At 33.6% G+C, this 17,044-nt stretch overlaps 1 protein-coding gene across 1 annotated transcript; it reads right to left on the bottom strand.

Moving 5' to 3' along the window:
• Positions 1 to 385: 385 nt before the first annotated feature.
• On the bottom strand, positions 386 to 1,521 carry LOC100914673 (olfactory receptor 5B2-like). Its single transcript, XM_003774495.2, has one exon. It carries the CDS (start codon positions 1,313 to 1,315, stop codon positions 386 to 388), a length of 930 nt encoding a protein of 309 aa, XP_003774543.1. The 5' UTR covers positions 1,316 to 1,521.
• Positions 1,522 to 17,044: the final 15,523 nt, after the last annotated feature.

Here is a 17,044-nt window from a genome sequence, read left to right as displayed (position 1 = left end):
TATCTGGGTCAAAAATCAAAGTGACAGGCAGAAGTGGGTGTGATCGGACCAACTCGTCACAGCTTCAAGACCATAGCTCATCTAATGTTGCGTTCCTACACGGCCATTGCCAACCTTATTATTATACCCTCTACTGAAACAAACTGGACCACCTGTCTCAGATCTCACAAATTAATGCTACGGACTTTTTGAGGATCACAAAGTTTGGAAATATCACAGTCTACATTCAAATTTTAGGCTTTTTGTCCCTAATGGCACAATTTACTCCAATGTATAATACTGGAACAAACAGAACTGAAATGCAGAATATAAGAAAACATACTACTTTGGAGCCTAGACCCCTCAGAAGGCAGACTTAGATTGCATTTTCTCCCTAGGAATAAGCTTAATGAAATCTTCTCCACCAAGTTACTTTTCTGAAAGCACTCTTAACCTCTTTGTTCCTAAGGCTGTAGACAAGAGGATTCAACATGGGAATCACTGTGGCATAGAAAACAGATGCCATTTTGTCTGTGTCCATGGAATGGCTAGAACTGGGTTGTAAGTACATGAAGATGATTGTTCCAAAGAATATGGACACTGCTGTAAGGTGAGAAGCACAGGTGGAGAAGGCTTTTCGCCGGCTTTCAGCTGAGCGCATTCTCAGGATGGTAATGGAAATAAACAGGTAGGAAGTTGAGATGACCAGGAGGATAAAAAAGATAGTGAGTCCCCCTAAAATAAAGACCACCAACTCATTAAAATGGATGTCAGAGCAGGAGAGAGCCAGGAGTGGGGGGATGTCACAGAAAAAGTGATGGATCACATTGGAACTACAGAAGGACAGGCTGAAGGTGCAGCTTGTGTGGATGCAAGACTGCAGGAAGCCACAGACATAAGAGCCAATGGCCAGGGCAGCACATACACTTGATGTCATAGTGGTGGTGTAATGGAGGGGCTTACACACAGCTTCATAGCGATCATAGGCCATTACAGCTAGGAGGTAGCTTTCTGCTGAAGCAAAAGCCATAAAGAAAAACATCTGTGCAGCACACCCATTGTAGGAGATGACCTTGTCTCCTGTGAGGAGCCCGGCCATCACCTTAGGAGTCACAGCTGAGGAGTAGCCAAAATCTGCTAGAGAGAGGTTACTTAAAAAAAAGTACATGGGAGTATAGAGATGAGAATCCCAGGAGATAAGAGCTACCATCCCCAGGTTCCCCACTAGAGTGATGAGATAGATGATAGTGAACATTATGAAAAGGGGAACTTGAAATTCTGGAGTATCTGTTAATCCTCCAAGAATAAAGTCATTCACCTCTGAGATATTCTCCATTCATGCCTCTTAGTGTTTTCGTCAGTCATCAGCAGCAAAAGAGAAATTCACAGAAGAATGAACTCCATACAGTGAAGATGCATAAACATGCATAAATCATGGTGAGAGGCAAGTCCAGTGTAAGAGTCTGAAGTGTGATCATTGTGGAAATTGCTCTAGAGCCCACAGATTCTATGATCCCTGATTCTTCTTGGATGGTTGGCCCTCATGTACCAATGAAATAATTGATGATGCTAAGAAATTTGAGTTCTATAGAGGAAACAAAATGTATAAAGATTAGCAAAGTAAACACAAATCACATAGAACACATTTTTAAAAAAAAACAATAGCTTTTTATTTTTCAAAATACATGTAAATATAGTTTTCAACATTCACCCTTGAAAAACCTTGTGTTCCAAATTTTTGCCCCCCTCCTCATGTCTTCCCTCTCCTAGACAGTGAATAATCCAATATAGGTTAAACATGTGCAATTCTTTTAAACATATTTCCACATTTATCATGCAACATAAAAAAAATCAGATTAAAAAGGGGGAAAAATAGAAAGAAAAAAGCAAGCAAAGGAAAACAATTAAAAAATGTGAAAATACTACAATATGATTCACATTCAGTCCCTATAATCCTATCTCTCTCCACAAGTCTATTGGAATTGGCCTGAATGATCTCATTGTTGAAAAGAGCCAAGTCCATCACAGATGATCAACACATAATATTGTTGTTACTGTATGCAGTATTCTCTTGATCCTACTCACTTCATGTAAGTCTCTCCAGACTTTTCTGAAATAATCTTGCTATCATCATTTCTTATAAAACAATAAATCCCATTACATTCATATACCATAACTTATACAGCCATTGCCCAACTGATGGGCATTCATTCAGTTTCCAGTTCCTTGTCACTACAAAATAGCCTGCTATAAACATTTTTGCACAGGTGGATTTTCCCCCCTTTTTATGATCTCTTTGGGATGTAGATTCAGTAGAGACATTGCTGGATCAAAGGATATGCACCATTTTATATTCCTTGGGGCAAAATTCTAAGTAATTTTTAACACTATGTGGACTTTAGGAACTAGAAGAGGTATGTACATCCTTCATTAGTAGATGCTAATTGATTGTGCGTGGAAGGAAGGTATAGATTCCAAAAGCTAATGAGATCATATGCTGGGAATTGGGTGAATAATTGGACACAGGGCTGTGTCATTGATAGAAAACCACTTTCAGGTTAGTTTGATTCAATGAAGACTGTAAGAAGGAAATAAATATGAAATAAAACTAGGAAAGAAGATGAGAGCTAGACTTTGGGTAGACTTAAAATTCAGTCTGAGAAGTTTATATTTATCCTAGAGACAAAGTCAATAAAATGTTTGAAGTGGTCAGATATTTTAGTAATTGTGGAAACTATTTTAGAAGTTATGGAAACCAAATTGATGACACAAGGTTCACTTAAAAATAAATGTATTATTTCTAATTTGGTTAATATTATCATTGTCTGCCTCATTTTATAAACACTACATCAATATTACTGTGAAATGAAAATGTAATGAGACAGCTGAGACTAAGTTTTCTTCCTTTGGCTTATTTTGCAGGATATTTTAGCAAAACAAAATGAAAAAAAAAATAAAAAAATAAAAAACAACAACAACCTTTAGTGGCCAGCCTGCTATGAGGAACATCTAGCACTAAGGTAGGTTGATCTTTGGCCAAAAGATACACTGTCCCTTATGAGACTATATTTGAAACAGGTAATTTTTCCCGAGTTTCTGTTCTCTTCACATATTTTGGACTAGTTCCATACCCCCTAATGAAGGATCAGAATTGGACTTGAGTGGAACATACAAGTAGGAACATACAGATACAGATATTTGATCTATGAAGACGAGTTCTATGATACAAAATATTACTAAACACATTCACAGATTGCCAAAGTAGGAAGGACTATCTGGTCTAATCTATGTCTAACCAAAAACCAACTATAAACCATTCCCATTGTCAGCCTTTAAAAAAGGCTTAACTTGAGCTATACTCCTTAACTTGAACTATAAGTCTCCAATACAATAGATATTTACTTCAGACATAAGGTCAATTGTCAATCTCTCTCTACTCAAAATTGGAGTTTATGAGCTCCTAACCATGTGTCCAATTTTTAAAGTAAGCTAATGTTACCCATGCATATAACGTGTAAATAAAAAGCTATAATAAAAAAATTAAGCTAATGAACACAATTTAATTTCTGACAGTTATTTAATAAAATAGCAAAGTAAGAAATAATAAAGTTATTTCTTTTATAAATAGTTAACATTATCTTCGGCAAATACATGCCATCAATGAGAATGATGAACAGTTATAGGTAACGTACATGAAGAGGCTGCTACACATTGCCCCTAAGAAAAAGAAAAACATTAAGATCAAATCTTAGATTTGATAATCCTGTGGACTTTTTTCCCCACTAACTTCCTATGTGACTTATACTTACCAGAATCACTAAAATGTTAGAAATTTCCCCAAAGCTCCAGGGGAATCTCACAGATGATCTGTAGCCTTTATCTTTTTTTAGATGGGGTCTACCAAAAGACTTAGTACAGTTTTAAGTTAATAAAGTTTGTGTGTTCTTTGCAGCCTATAGTCCACTTTTTTTTTTCTGGAAGCAAAACAAAAACTACACGATAGCCGAATGAGGGACTTATAACCTGTATTTAGAGAAACAGATGTGTGCTGTATTTATTCTTTTGGAGGCCTTTCTTCAATAAATTTAATTTTACTTTGACTTGAAGCCAAAAGCTTTACTTTAAACCTTAACCCTACTAACCTCTTAACTAATTCTCATCAAGAAGATGGGGGCTTTAAGAAACAGAAAAAGAAGATGATGCCTTAGACTCAAAGTTTTAGAACTGAACCTGGTCTATATAAATCCAAAGTCCCGGGCCATTGGATACACAAAGATTTTTCTATCTACTAATCTGCATATGTTTTGATTGCCCTAAATAGAATGGAAGCCCTGTGAGAGCAGGAATTATTTGATCCTTATCTCTGTATCATTACTGCTTGGCATAGTCCCACAAACTGGGGAGGAGTTTAATAAATGCTTATTCTATTAGATGGAACATCCTTATCAAGAAGATTAATGTTATATTATTTCTATATTGGAAATGAGTATATCTAGACTAGGGGCAGCTATGTGGTCCAGCGAACAGAGTATTGTGCCTGGAATCAGGAAGATGAGTCTTCCTGAGTTCAAGTCTGGCTTCAGACACTAATTGTGTGATTCTGGGCAAATCACGTCATCCTGTTTGCTTCAGTTTTTTCACCAGTAAAATGAATTGGAGAAGGAAATGGAAAATGGAAAACCACTCTATAGTATCATTGCCAAGAAAATCCTAAATAGTATCACAAAAAATTGGACACAATTGGAAAATGAATGAATAACAACAACATATCTAGACTATGAGTAGAAGTGACTTACCTATAAATGACTACACAGCTATTAAGCGTAGGAAGATTTGAATATGGTATGTCTCAGTTCTAAGCCCAGCCTCTATGCACCATACCATGCTGTCCTGTTGATGAATTTTGAAGTCTTGGAATGGATTTTCTAGAATTTCCCTTGCTCCTAAGAAAGGCTGATGAACTCCAGAGAAGACTGATAACCAAGAAATTTTATATATGGGCTTTGGGTTTGAAACCTTAATCTTAACTAATTAACTTAGCACCCCCTAGTCTGGTTCTGAGAATTCAAAATTTCCTAGAACAAGAGAAATGTGGCCACTATTGCTGCAGGGATTTCAACAGAGCAAGAGATCTTTCCTTCTGATGAATCTCAAGATGAATATTTGAACCCAAGTGAAAAAGTCTTGGTAACTCTAAGGATTTCTGCTCTGGGTTATTCCCACAGTAATGAGTTCTTATAGAGCCTCACTTGGATTTCAGTGATTGAAAATGGGAAAAAGGAATGAACTTTATACATATCAGAGACAGAAGCTCTTAGGAAATCAAGCTTTCTTCAATAACCTGGCAACTCCATAGCTGACACATGAACAAAATAGCTCATTAAATTCTACTCTGACCATGGGGACCAAAATTCTGATTTCTCAGGGAGATGATTATTCTGTGATTGCCATTGTTAATCTGAACTCATTATTAGAAAGATAGAACACAAAAAAGCTGGGGCATGGGAATAAGAGGACCTGGTTTCTAGTTCTTTCTTTAGTAACTCTAGAGCTGTAACTCTGGGAAAATCATCAAACTGATCCAAGTGTCAGTTAGTTCATTTATAAATTAGAGATAATAAATTGATCTTTGCTTGCTTTGAAGGACTGTGGTGATGGTCAAATAAATACTGGATATGATAGACAAAGTAAAGTGGACTATGAAGAACATTGAGCCTGGAGTCAAACTAAGACATCATCAAAGTTTTAATTCTTACCTTTTGCTATTTGTATTGTATTAGACAGCTCATTTCAACTCTATGTTTGAAACTGCTCATTTATAAAAGAAGAATAATAATAATTATCCCCAGCACTGAATAAGATCATTATAAGAAAACTGCTTGGTGAACTATTGACACCTATGTAGAGATAAGCTAATATTCTCATTATTATTATTACTTTTACTAATCTTTAATTTCTTCAGTACTTCTGCTCTAAATCTCCACCTTATCCCATCCTAGCCTAGTAAGTGGGTATAGTCTTAAGGACACATAAACATGTAGACCTAATGACTGATAGACAACAAGAGAATGCCTTAGATCGAATTTATTGAGTTTTTTGGAAGACTGTCTTCCATACTGTATTTAGGACAAGAGAAAGACATATAAATTAGACAATAGTTTAAGTGAACCTAGAACTAATTAAATAGCCAAAACAAACAAACACAAAAAAACCTTTATTTGATGTCAACTTGGAAAATAGTTTCCAGTAGATTGCCTGGTAATTGTATATTTTTGTAATATTTAACAATTTTTATCTTAGAGAGCATGTATGTTTTTATTCCTTAATTTATATCAACAATGCCTACCTATAACATATCTTTAAGTAATACTTCTGAAATCAAATTGAATGGAATAGAATTGGATTTTAATAATATTTCCTTAGATAGTGTCAGAGATGGCACACATCAAATGTAGAGATATCATAAAGTTAGAAGAGATATTTAAAGGAAAAGTGATAGAAAAAAAGGATTTAAAACATTTTCAGTAGACTGGAAAGATAGGATATGTCCACTAAGATATGATTCTCAAAAGATAAATGTATTATTTTCACTTGGGTAAAAAAATCTATTCTCCATATATAATATCAGTAAAGGATCTCCAAATAGCTGTTTGAAAAGATCAGAGTTTTTTTTAAAAAAATGAAATATAAGAATGAATATGGAACTCAATAAATAATCATAACAATAATTATAATAATGTTCTCTCATGCCTGGAAAAAAAATCACTCATCATCTCTGTCTCTCAAAACCTTAGAGTCCTTCAAGGATAAGCTCAAGTCCACCTTCTATAATCTCCATGAAACTTTTTCTGATCTTGTACATATTAGTGTCTCCCTCCCACACAAATTGTTCTATATCTATTTTGTATGTATCTTCATAAGTGCATGTTGTTTCCTTTATGTAGCTGCTCCTGAAGGACAGGACTGTCTCATTTGTCTTTCTGTTCCCAGTGACAAGAATAGAGTCTGATATACAGTAAGTACTTCAGAAATATTTTTGATTTACTGATTGGTTGGACTAATTCCCACAGGACTACAATTTTTGCTTATTTTCCTAGAGCCCCATTGACATGGATTATGTCCATCTTTTTTTTTTCTCTTTCTACATGTGAGATAAGATTTCAGAATTATTTCTATTAAAATTTCTCTTATCAGTGATTTGGAATTATCTCTCATTTGATGATTCAGGTTTTTAATTCCTCTAAGATCAATTGCTCACACATTTTGCCAACTTGCTCGTGAATGATTCTTGCTATTATGCACTTATTTTAATTCTCTATTTATTTTGAATATAAAAACATATCAGAAATTCTTGATATGAAGATTTTTCTTAGTTACTTGTTTTGCATTTTATCTTGCCTACATTGATTTTAGTTGTTTAATTTCTTGTATTTGAAATGATCTTTTGGTTTTTGTATTGCCTTTTCTTGTTTGATTAATAATTCTTCCACAAGATGGTTTAGAGAAACCTAAGAAGACTTTCATTAACTGATATAGAATGAAGTGAGTAGCACCTAGAGAACAATTTTTATGTTGAAAAGTCAACAAACATTTATGAAATATCTATACTGTTACAGGTCTGTGTTAAGCAACACATTTTCTTTTATGATAGCTTTTTATTGACAGAACATATGCATGAATAATTTTTTCATCATTGTCCCTTGCGCTCACTTCTGTTCCAACTTTTCCCTTCCCTCCCTTCACCCCCTCCCCTAGATGGAAGGCAGTCTCATACATATTAAACATGTTAAAGTATATTTTAAATACAATATATGTGTACAGATCTGTACAATTATCTTGAAGCAACATTTTTTTTAAACAAAAAGCTTTGAAAGAGTTTAAAACTATGATCAATGCAAAGAGGAAACATAATTCTAGAGAACTACCAGTATCCTGAGAGAGAAGTGTGTGTGTGTGTGTGTGTGTGTGTGTGTGTGTGTGTGTTTACTGCATGGAAGAATAAAAAAGTACCTGATTGGAGAGGCAATGTTATATAGAGTTTTGAATGGCAAACAGTTATTTTTGTATTTGATCTGGAGGTGAGAGGTAGTCATTGGAGATTAATATGAATAGGTGTGACATGGTAAGATCTGTACTTTAGGGAAATGATTGATGTGTGAATGGAGAATGGATTGGAGTGGGGAGACGGACATATCTGCCAACAGGCAACAGCAACAATTCAGGTGTGAGATGATAAGCATTTACAACAGAGTAGTACCCGTGTCAAAATAGAAAGGAGCTTATTTGAAAGATGTTTTGAAGGAAAACTTGATGGGTCTTAACAAAGACTGGACATTGGGAGTGAGAGAATGTGATGACTCCTAGGTTGCAGATTTGAAGGACTGGGAGGATGGTGTTGTGCTCTATAGTGATAGAAAGTAAGAACTGAGAGGTACTTTAAGAAAAGGAAAATGAGTTGTTTTTGACAGGTAAGATGGCCAGTAGAAATACAGTTTAAGAGGTCTGAAAGGTAGTTGCAGGTGGCAAATTGGAAGTCAGCACTGAAGTTAGGCAAGATAGATAGATTTGAGAATCTTCACAATAGGCATTGTAACTAAATCCATGGGATCTGAAGAAATCAACTTAAGTGACATAGTATAGAGGAAGAAGAAAAGAGGACTCAAGAGAGAAGCTGAGAATCACTTATGGTTAGAAGGCAAAAAGGACTGAGAACAAGCAGTACTATAGATATGAACAGAACTAGGAGAAGAGAGGCATCCTGAAAACCTAGAAAAAGATAGTTTCAAGAAGAACAGTTTCAGAGGTTACAGAGAGGTCAAAGAAAATGCAGATTGGGAAAATGCCATTGGATTCTACAGCTAAGAAATCATTAGAAAATTTCAAGAGAGCAAGTAAGGTGGAATGATAAAGTTGGAAGCTTGAATACAAGAGGTTACAGAGAAAGGAAGAGAGGACAGGGAGCTATGGGAGATTTGTTGACTTGATTTTTATTTGCTTCTGACTTTTGGGAATCTATCCACTAACCTTAATGGGCTAGTACAATATGTAAGTTAAAGAGATAATTAACTGAACTTTAGGCCTAAGTATAGGAAATATATATTTTTTAAAAACTGGAGTTATCTCAAAAAGGAATGAATGAGCTGTTTAGAGGAGAAATGAGGATCTGAATTCTAGGATAGATGATCATATGTCAAGTGTATTATAGTGTTGATTATATTTTTATTGTAGGTTTAACTAGGTGAACTCTGAAGTCCCTATATCCAACTCTCAGTCTTTGACTCTATTACTCTGAGCATCCAGAGGAGGGCAACCAAATTCCATTGTCTTATTTGATAACTATTTCCTCAAGCGTTAGATTATCTCACCAAATACCTGTGCCACAATGCAGAAATTATAAAGATTAAAAATCTAGGTATATTATACACAAGATTAGGTTCAGGCTTGAGAAAACCTAAATCAAGATTGGCATTCTAAAGATGCTTTTATAGACAAAATCATGACAAAGTAACAGAGAAATGAGTTATTTTACCTTTTTTTCAATCTTGTACATTTTAAAAAGCTTTTTGTAGTTGTTGCCGTTCAGTCATTTTCAGCCAACTCCTATTCTTTGTTATTCCATTTTGGGTTTTTTTGTTTTTGTTTTTTTTTTTTTTGGCAACTGAAGTGGTTTGCTATTTCTTTCTCCAGATTATTTTACAGATGAAGAATTGAGGCAGAACTAGGTTAATTCATTCATCTAGGATCACATAACTAGTAAGTATCTGAGGCTACATGAGTTCAAGAAAATAAACTTTTCTTATTTCAGGCCCACAATTCTAACTACTGCACTACCCAATTGCCCTCTTAAATTTAAATTACATACATAAATTACATACATAAATACTTAAATACATAAATTTTAAAAGACTCATAATCTCATGTTTTCTCCGCTATCATAAAAACTAAGAAACATTATAATCTCATTTATCGTCTAACAAACAAAAATCTAGTTAAACAGATGCAAAAGGTAAGCTAAATCAAATTACAGATTAAATACTGAATTTCCAAATCCTATACTTACAAGACTATATGACTATATTTTATAAGACATTATAGGCTAATTGAGAAGAGAAGATTTATATGTCATGAAAACTTGGCATCAGAGAAATTCTTAAACAAATAAAACATTTTGGGAGGCTTTTTCAATTAATTGTATTTTATTTTTTCAAATTTCCAATTTTCTAATTACATCTAAAGATAGTTTTTTTCAATTTTTGTAAGATTTTTGAATTCCACATTTTTCTTCCTCCCTTTCCCCCAAGATAGCAATCAATCTGATACAAGTTACATATATACAATCACATTTAACACTTTTCCACATTAGTCATGCTGTGAAAGAAGAATCAGAACAAGAAGGAAAAACCATGAGAAAGAAGAAACATCAAAAAAAGGTGAAAATTATGTGCTTTGATCTCTATTCTATTCAGACTCCATACTTCTTTTTCTGGATGTGGATAGCTTTTCCACCATGAGGCTTTTTCCCATGCATCACTTCTCACAGAACAATAGTATCCCATTACATTCATAAACCATGACTTATTCAGTTGTTCCCACTTGATGGCCATCCTCACAATTTCCAATTCTTTGGAATTCTATAACAACAAAAAGAATTGCTATAAATATTTTTGTAAATATGATTCCTTTGTAGAGGACTGAAACTCTGAATAGGTGTACTTGAATCTGAGAATGGAGAACACTTAAGGCTAATTATGTATTTGATGTGAAACAATGGCCTATAATTGTAAGGCAAGGATTGTGGAGTGGAATGAGAGAAGAGAGAGTGATTTGACCGCAGGAACAGGAGGAGAGAGGCAGGTGACTCTGGACTCCAGAATCCAGGATACATATTTGGCAAGCCTCAGGGCAGCTTGCCTGCCTCCTTCACTTCTCCCCCTAAAGACTAAGGACTTTAATTTATCTTGACTCCGGCTAACCCTGAAGCCCTCCAGGGACTTAGTCTGTACTCGACACATTTTCCCCTTTTTTATAATCTCTGTGGAATAAAGACCTAGCAATGGAATTACCGGATCAAAAAAAAAAAAAAATGAAGTTTTATAGCCCTTTGGTAGTTCAAAATTGCTCTCCAGAAAACTGGATCAGTTCCCAACTCCATCCAATGCATTAGTGTTCCAAATTTCCCACAACTTCTCCAACATTTTATCATTTTACTTTCTTGTCATATTAGCCAACCTGATATATGTGAGGTGGTACCTCAAGGTTGTATTTATTTATATTTCTCTAATCAATAGTGATTTAAAATATTTTTTGATATAGCTGTAGATAGTTTTAATTTCTTCATCTGGAAATTGCTTCTTCATGTCCTTTGACCATTTATCAATTGGGTAATGATGTATATACTTACAAATTTGATTCAGTATGTTTGAGAAATGAAGCTTTTTATCAGAAATACTGTCTATTAAAATTGTTTTCCAGTTTCCTGCTTTCTTTCTAATCTTAGTTGCATTAGTTTCATTTCTGCAAAACCTTTCTAATTTAATGTTATCAAAATTATACATTTTTCATTTCATAATGTTCTAGATCTTGTTTGGTCATGAATTCTTTCCTTCTTTATAGATCTGACAGTATTCTGTTTCTTGCTCTCTTGATTTGTTTATGTTATTACCCCATGTCTAATCATGTACCCATTTTGACCTTATCTTGGTAATGGGAGTGAAATGTTGGTGTACTCATAGTTTTTGCTATACTATTTTCCCGTTTTTTGTCAAATAATGAGTTCTCATTTCAGAAATTGTAGTATTTTGGTTTAATCACATAGTACATATTACAGTCATTTACTGTTATGTCTTGTGTAACTTACCTATTCCAGTTATTTCTTGATCAATACCAAATAGCTTTAATGATTGATACTTTATAATATAGTTTTTTTAATTATAGCCTTTTATTTACAAGATATATGCACGGGTAATTTTTCAGCATTGACCCTTGCAAAACCTTCTGTTCCAACTTTTCCATTCCTTCCCCTCACTCCCTCCCCAGATATCAAGTAGACCAAATATGTATAGTTTTATATCTGGTATGCTAAGCCACCTACCTTTGCATTTTTAGAAATTAATTACCTTGATAATCATGAATTTTTGTTTGTCCAAATGAATTTTTATTATTATTTTTGGCTCTATAAAAATATTGTTGGTTGTTTGATTGCTATTGCATTAAATAAGTAAATTAATCTAGGTGGAATTATAAAATTATTATTTTAGATTGGCTAACCCTGAGTAATTGGTATTTTCCCCATTTATTTAGATCTATATTTGTATAAATGTGTTTTGTTATTGTGTTCTGAAGGTCTCCAAGTTTTTCTTGGCAGGTAGACTCCCAAATATTTTATATTGTCTACAATTTTTTAAAATGGAATTTCTCCTTATCTCTTGCTGTTGGACTTTATTGAGAATATATAGAAATGTTGATGATTTAGGGGGGTTTCTTTTACATCCTGCAACATTGATAAAGTTGTAATTATTTCAAGTAGTTTTTAGTTGATTTTATGAGTATATATATATATATATACATATATATATATATATATATACTTCAGTATATATAATCTTCAAAGTATAATAGTTCTCTTTCCTTACTGCCTATTCTAATTCCTTTCATTTCTTTTTCTTCTCTTATTGTTAAAGCTAACATTTCTACTCAATATTGAAAACATAGATGATGATAGCTATCCTTATTTCATTCCTGATCTTATTAGGAATGCATTTGGCTCATCCCTGTTACATATAGTACTTCCTGATATTTTAAATAGATATTGTTGTTCTGAGGAAAACTCCTTTTATTCCTATGCTCTCTCATGTTTTAATAGGCAACGGTGCTGTATTTTGTCAAAAGCTTTTCTTCATCTATTGAGAAATATAAGCTTTCTGTTAGTTTTGTTATTGATATGGTCAATTATGTTGATAGTTTTTAAAATATTGAACCAGTCCTGAATTGCTGGCACAAATTCCATCTGGTCATAGTGTATTATAGATAAATTGTTATTTTTTTTGCAAATATTTTTAAAAATTTGTATCTATATTCATTAGAAAAATTACCCTATTTTGGCTCTTCCTCATTTAGGTTTCAGCATTATATTTATGTAGATTATTGTAGATTATTTTCAAATCATTTTTCTAGTCTATCTTTTCATGGTCCTTTATTGCATGTAATTTTTATTGCATCATGATCTGAAAGGGATGCATTCAATATTTTTTGTCTTTTTGCATGATTTTAAGGTTTTATGCCTTAATACATGATTAGTTTTTTGTGTAGGTGACATGTATAGCTGAGAAAAAGGTATATTATTTTTTATCTTCATTCAATTTTTTCCAGAGGTCTTTCATATCTAACTTTTCTAAAATTCTATTCATCTTCTTAACTTCTTTCTTATTTATTTTGTGCTTAGATTTATATATCTCTGAGAGGGGATGATTGAAGTCTCTTACTAGCATAGTTTTGCTGTTTATTTCTTTTGTATCTCATTTAACTTCTCTAAGTGCTATGTGACTCAGTGTATATAGGTTTAATAGATATTACTTGCTTCTTTATGGGACTTTTTGGAAAAATATAATTTCCTTTTGTTATATCTCTTTATTAGATCTATTTTTGCTTTTGTTTTGTCAGAGATCAGAATTGCCACACCCACTTTTTTTTTTTACTTCAATGAAGCATAATAGATTTAGCAGCAGTTTTTTTTTTTTAAATTTCACTCTCTTTGTATTTCTGTTTCAAATGTACTTCTTGTAAACAACATATTGTAGGATTCTGTTTTTTAATTCACTATGTCATCTGCTTCCAATTAATGGGATAGTTCATCCCATTTATATTCGCAGTTATGATTACTAATTATGTATTTCCCTATCCTTGTTCGGGATTTTGACTACAATATTCCTTAGTTGCTGATCTGTGTGGTGGGTAAGAGACTCCTCTGGCTTGCCCAGACACTGTCTGTGTTGTAATGTGCTCCCCTGTTGCCCAAGTGAGATAGACTTTTCCGAAAGCCCTTTTAAAGTATTTTCAGAGGGAAAATTTTTTTTTTTCCTCACACTTTTGTGTATTCTGCCACTCCAGAATCCAATTAGGGACTTGGTTTAATGTTATTTATGAGAGAAACTGAGGAGAGCTCAGGTAACTTCTTAGCCACTCTTTAGCATCTTGGCTTTGCCTCTCTTTGGAATATTTTAAAGATATTATATTCAGTGAAACCAAGAAAACACAAAACTGGGATTTTTATAGCAAATATTTCTGATAAATATCTAATTTATTAAATATATTGAGAACTTGCTCAAATTTTTAAAAAACCAAGTCATTCCCCAATTGATTAAATGGTCAATGAGTATGAACAGGTAGTTTTTTGACAAAGAAATCAATCCCTCCCTCCTTCCCTTCCTTCCTTCATACCTTTTACAAAATGACTAATATAGAAATACGTTACATGATTACACATGCATAAACTACATCAAACTTCTTGCTATATCAAGGAGTGGAGAGAAGAAGAGAGGAGGGAGAAAATTTGGAACTTAAAAAATATTTTCATATATGTAATTGGGGAAATAAAATATTATTAAGACAAAATGATGTTCTATTCCTTTCTTCATTTCATTTAGTAGATGGAAGTCTGAGAAATGTTAAAAATTCTCTTGTAACACTATTATTCTATGAATTAGTCAGATGAGGTTAATATTAATGAAAGATGGGATTTCACTTAAATATGAGTAACAGATGGAACAATCCTGAGACTCAAATAATAAGAAACAATAAAGGAAAATTTAGAAACCTTCATAAGAGTTTATAGAATTTTCATAACAATATGAAAAGGAAGATCAATTGAAGGAACAGGATGTTTAGCCAGAAGAATAAGACTGGAGGTGGAAGAGTGATTTGGGTGAATCGATAGGAAGACATAATAAAGTCTTTGAGTACTTGTGTAAAAGCTATATTAGATTTATTTTGTTTCTTAGTTGTGAAAACATCTCTCAGTCTTTCTTATCCCCTTCACACCTCTGTTGTTTATCATCTGTAACCATCCACCTGCAACCTTAGTAAGTACTACCGAGTCTGCTATTTCTTGGTTAAGGAAACAGTATGATAAAGCAGAATTTTAAACAATGGATGGAAGATACAAAGACACAGTTGAAGCTTAATATGTTGCTATAGTGGATAGAGCACTTTGTTTGAAGTCAAGACTACCCGAGTTCAAATCCAGTTTTTGGAGCAGTCTAATCCTGGACATTTCTCTCAATTTCAGTTTCCTTATCTATAAAATGGAAGAGTTAGCCCTTATGGTCTTCAAGGTCTCTTTCAGCTACAGCTCTATTATCCTAAAATATAAATGGAAAATATTCTATGTTGAATTGTTATCACTACAAAATTCTTTAAGGTCATTCTTAATCTAATCTTTCTATTTCTATAAGTTTCTAATGAAGAGTAGTTCTAAAAAGTGTTTTTTTGAATTACATGGAATTAGGTGCAGGTTGAGTTCTGACAGGGGTACTCTGTGTGTAGAAAAATAGTGACTTCAGCACAATTTACTCAGTATAGGACTCAGGGATTCTCTCTCTTTTACTAATAGTTATAATTTCTTTTTCTATGGTAGGCAAACCTTTTCAGAATCTGTAAATTGGTAAGCAAGTGCTACTTTAATGTCTACATAAATATAAATTGAGGAAATATCCCCAGATTATTGTGTACCTCAACTCTGAAGGATATATAGAAATACTTGAGCATGAATGGCACTGTGAGAGAAGTTGCGGTTTGTGGTCACTGGGACCTGTAGGGATGAGAATCCTTCACATATGGGATCACAGTTCTGTTTTATTTTTAAAATCATAGTAATTATTTAGGAGAAGCTCTGCAGAACTTGGTTTTAATAATCTCATAAGGGAAATAACTTTTCAATGAATTAAGGGGGAAAATTCCCTGAACTGTCTGCCCTGAGGGAAATAGCTTTTTTAATCACAATTGATGATTATAGACTTGATTTTTTTCCTCAACCAAAAAAGGAGAATCACTGAGTCTGATGTCTGCTGGGCCTTGGACTCTAAAGCTCCAGACGCTTAATTATAGAGTGAGAAAGGAAGAAAGATAATGGGGAATATATTCCTTCTCCTCCCTGGGTATATGATGAAAGTGACAGATAGAGATGGGAGTTTTAGATTGTTTCCAAGCAGCCTTCAACCTAAGATCTCTGTTTTAATGAAGAAGTATTTGATGTATACCTACTGTGTATTTATCAGTCACTAGGATTCTAAGAAAAATATAGAGGGATGGAAGCTGTGGGCACAGGAGTCGAATCATAATTACAGAAGGCTAAAGTTAGATGGAACCATGGAGATTTGATCTTTGGAGTTACCCCATGAGATCAATTTCTCTTTCTTTGTCTCATTATTGTCCTGAAAAGAGAACTTGCCAGATATAATTCATATGTAACTTGGGTCTTAGTTTTTACAAAGATATTGCTAGGGTCTGCTACAAGGACTCAAAGGGATAATAGTAAACAGATGTTACAAGATTTTTATTTCCCCCAAACTATTAAAATACAGAAGATGCAAAGATTTATTGAACCTCATTAGCAAATGAAGAAATTTCATGAAGGGACCCACAATAGCCCAAAGACTTTCAATGTAATACTGTCCATTTCTCTGGTGTTGTTTTTCTTGTTGTGGTTGTTGTTCAGTTGTTTTAATTGTGTTCAACTCTGCAGCCCCATGTGGGGCCACATTGATATACTATATTTCTCTTTGATCTTCTCTGGGCTATAAATTCCTTCTCTTTAAAATGCAAGAATTGAACTCTTAAGATACAAGTATATGGAAATTCAATGAGATAGGTAATGAAAAAGTGAAATGATTGCAGATTTTAAAATTACTTTTAAGCATGTCTGATTTCATCAGCCATTTAGGGAAGAACTCTGATCTGAAGCCTATATTGGAGTACCTCTGGGGCTGCTAGGTAGTACAGTGGATAGGATATCAGACCCGAGGTCAAGAGGAATCAATTGCCTGAGTTCAAATCTAGCTTTAGATACTTA

This window comes from Sarcophilus harrisii, chromosome 6 (assembly GCF_902635505.1).
Source record: "Sarcophilus harrisii chromosome 6, mSarHar1.11, whole genome shotgun sequence".
In the NCBI taxonomy this organism is placed as follows: Eukaryota; Metazoa; Chordata; class Mammalia; order Dasyuromorphia; family Dasyuridae; genus Sarcophilus; species Sarcophilus harrisii.
The sequence above is the reverse complement of the archived record's forward strand: the minus strand, read 5'-3'. Positions and strand labels throughout refer to the sequence as shown.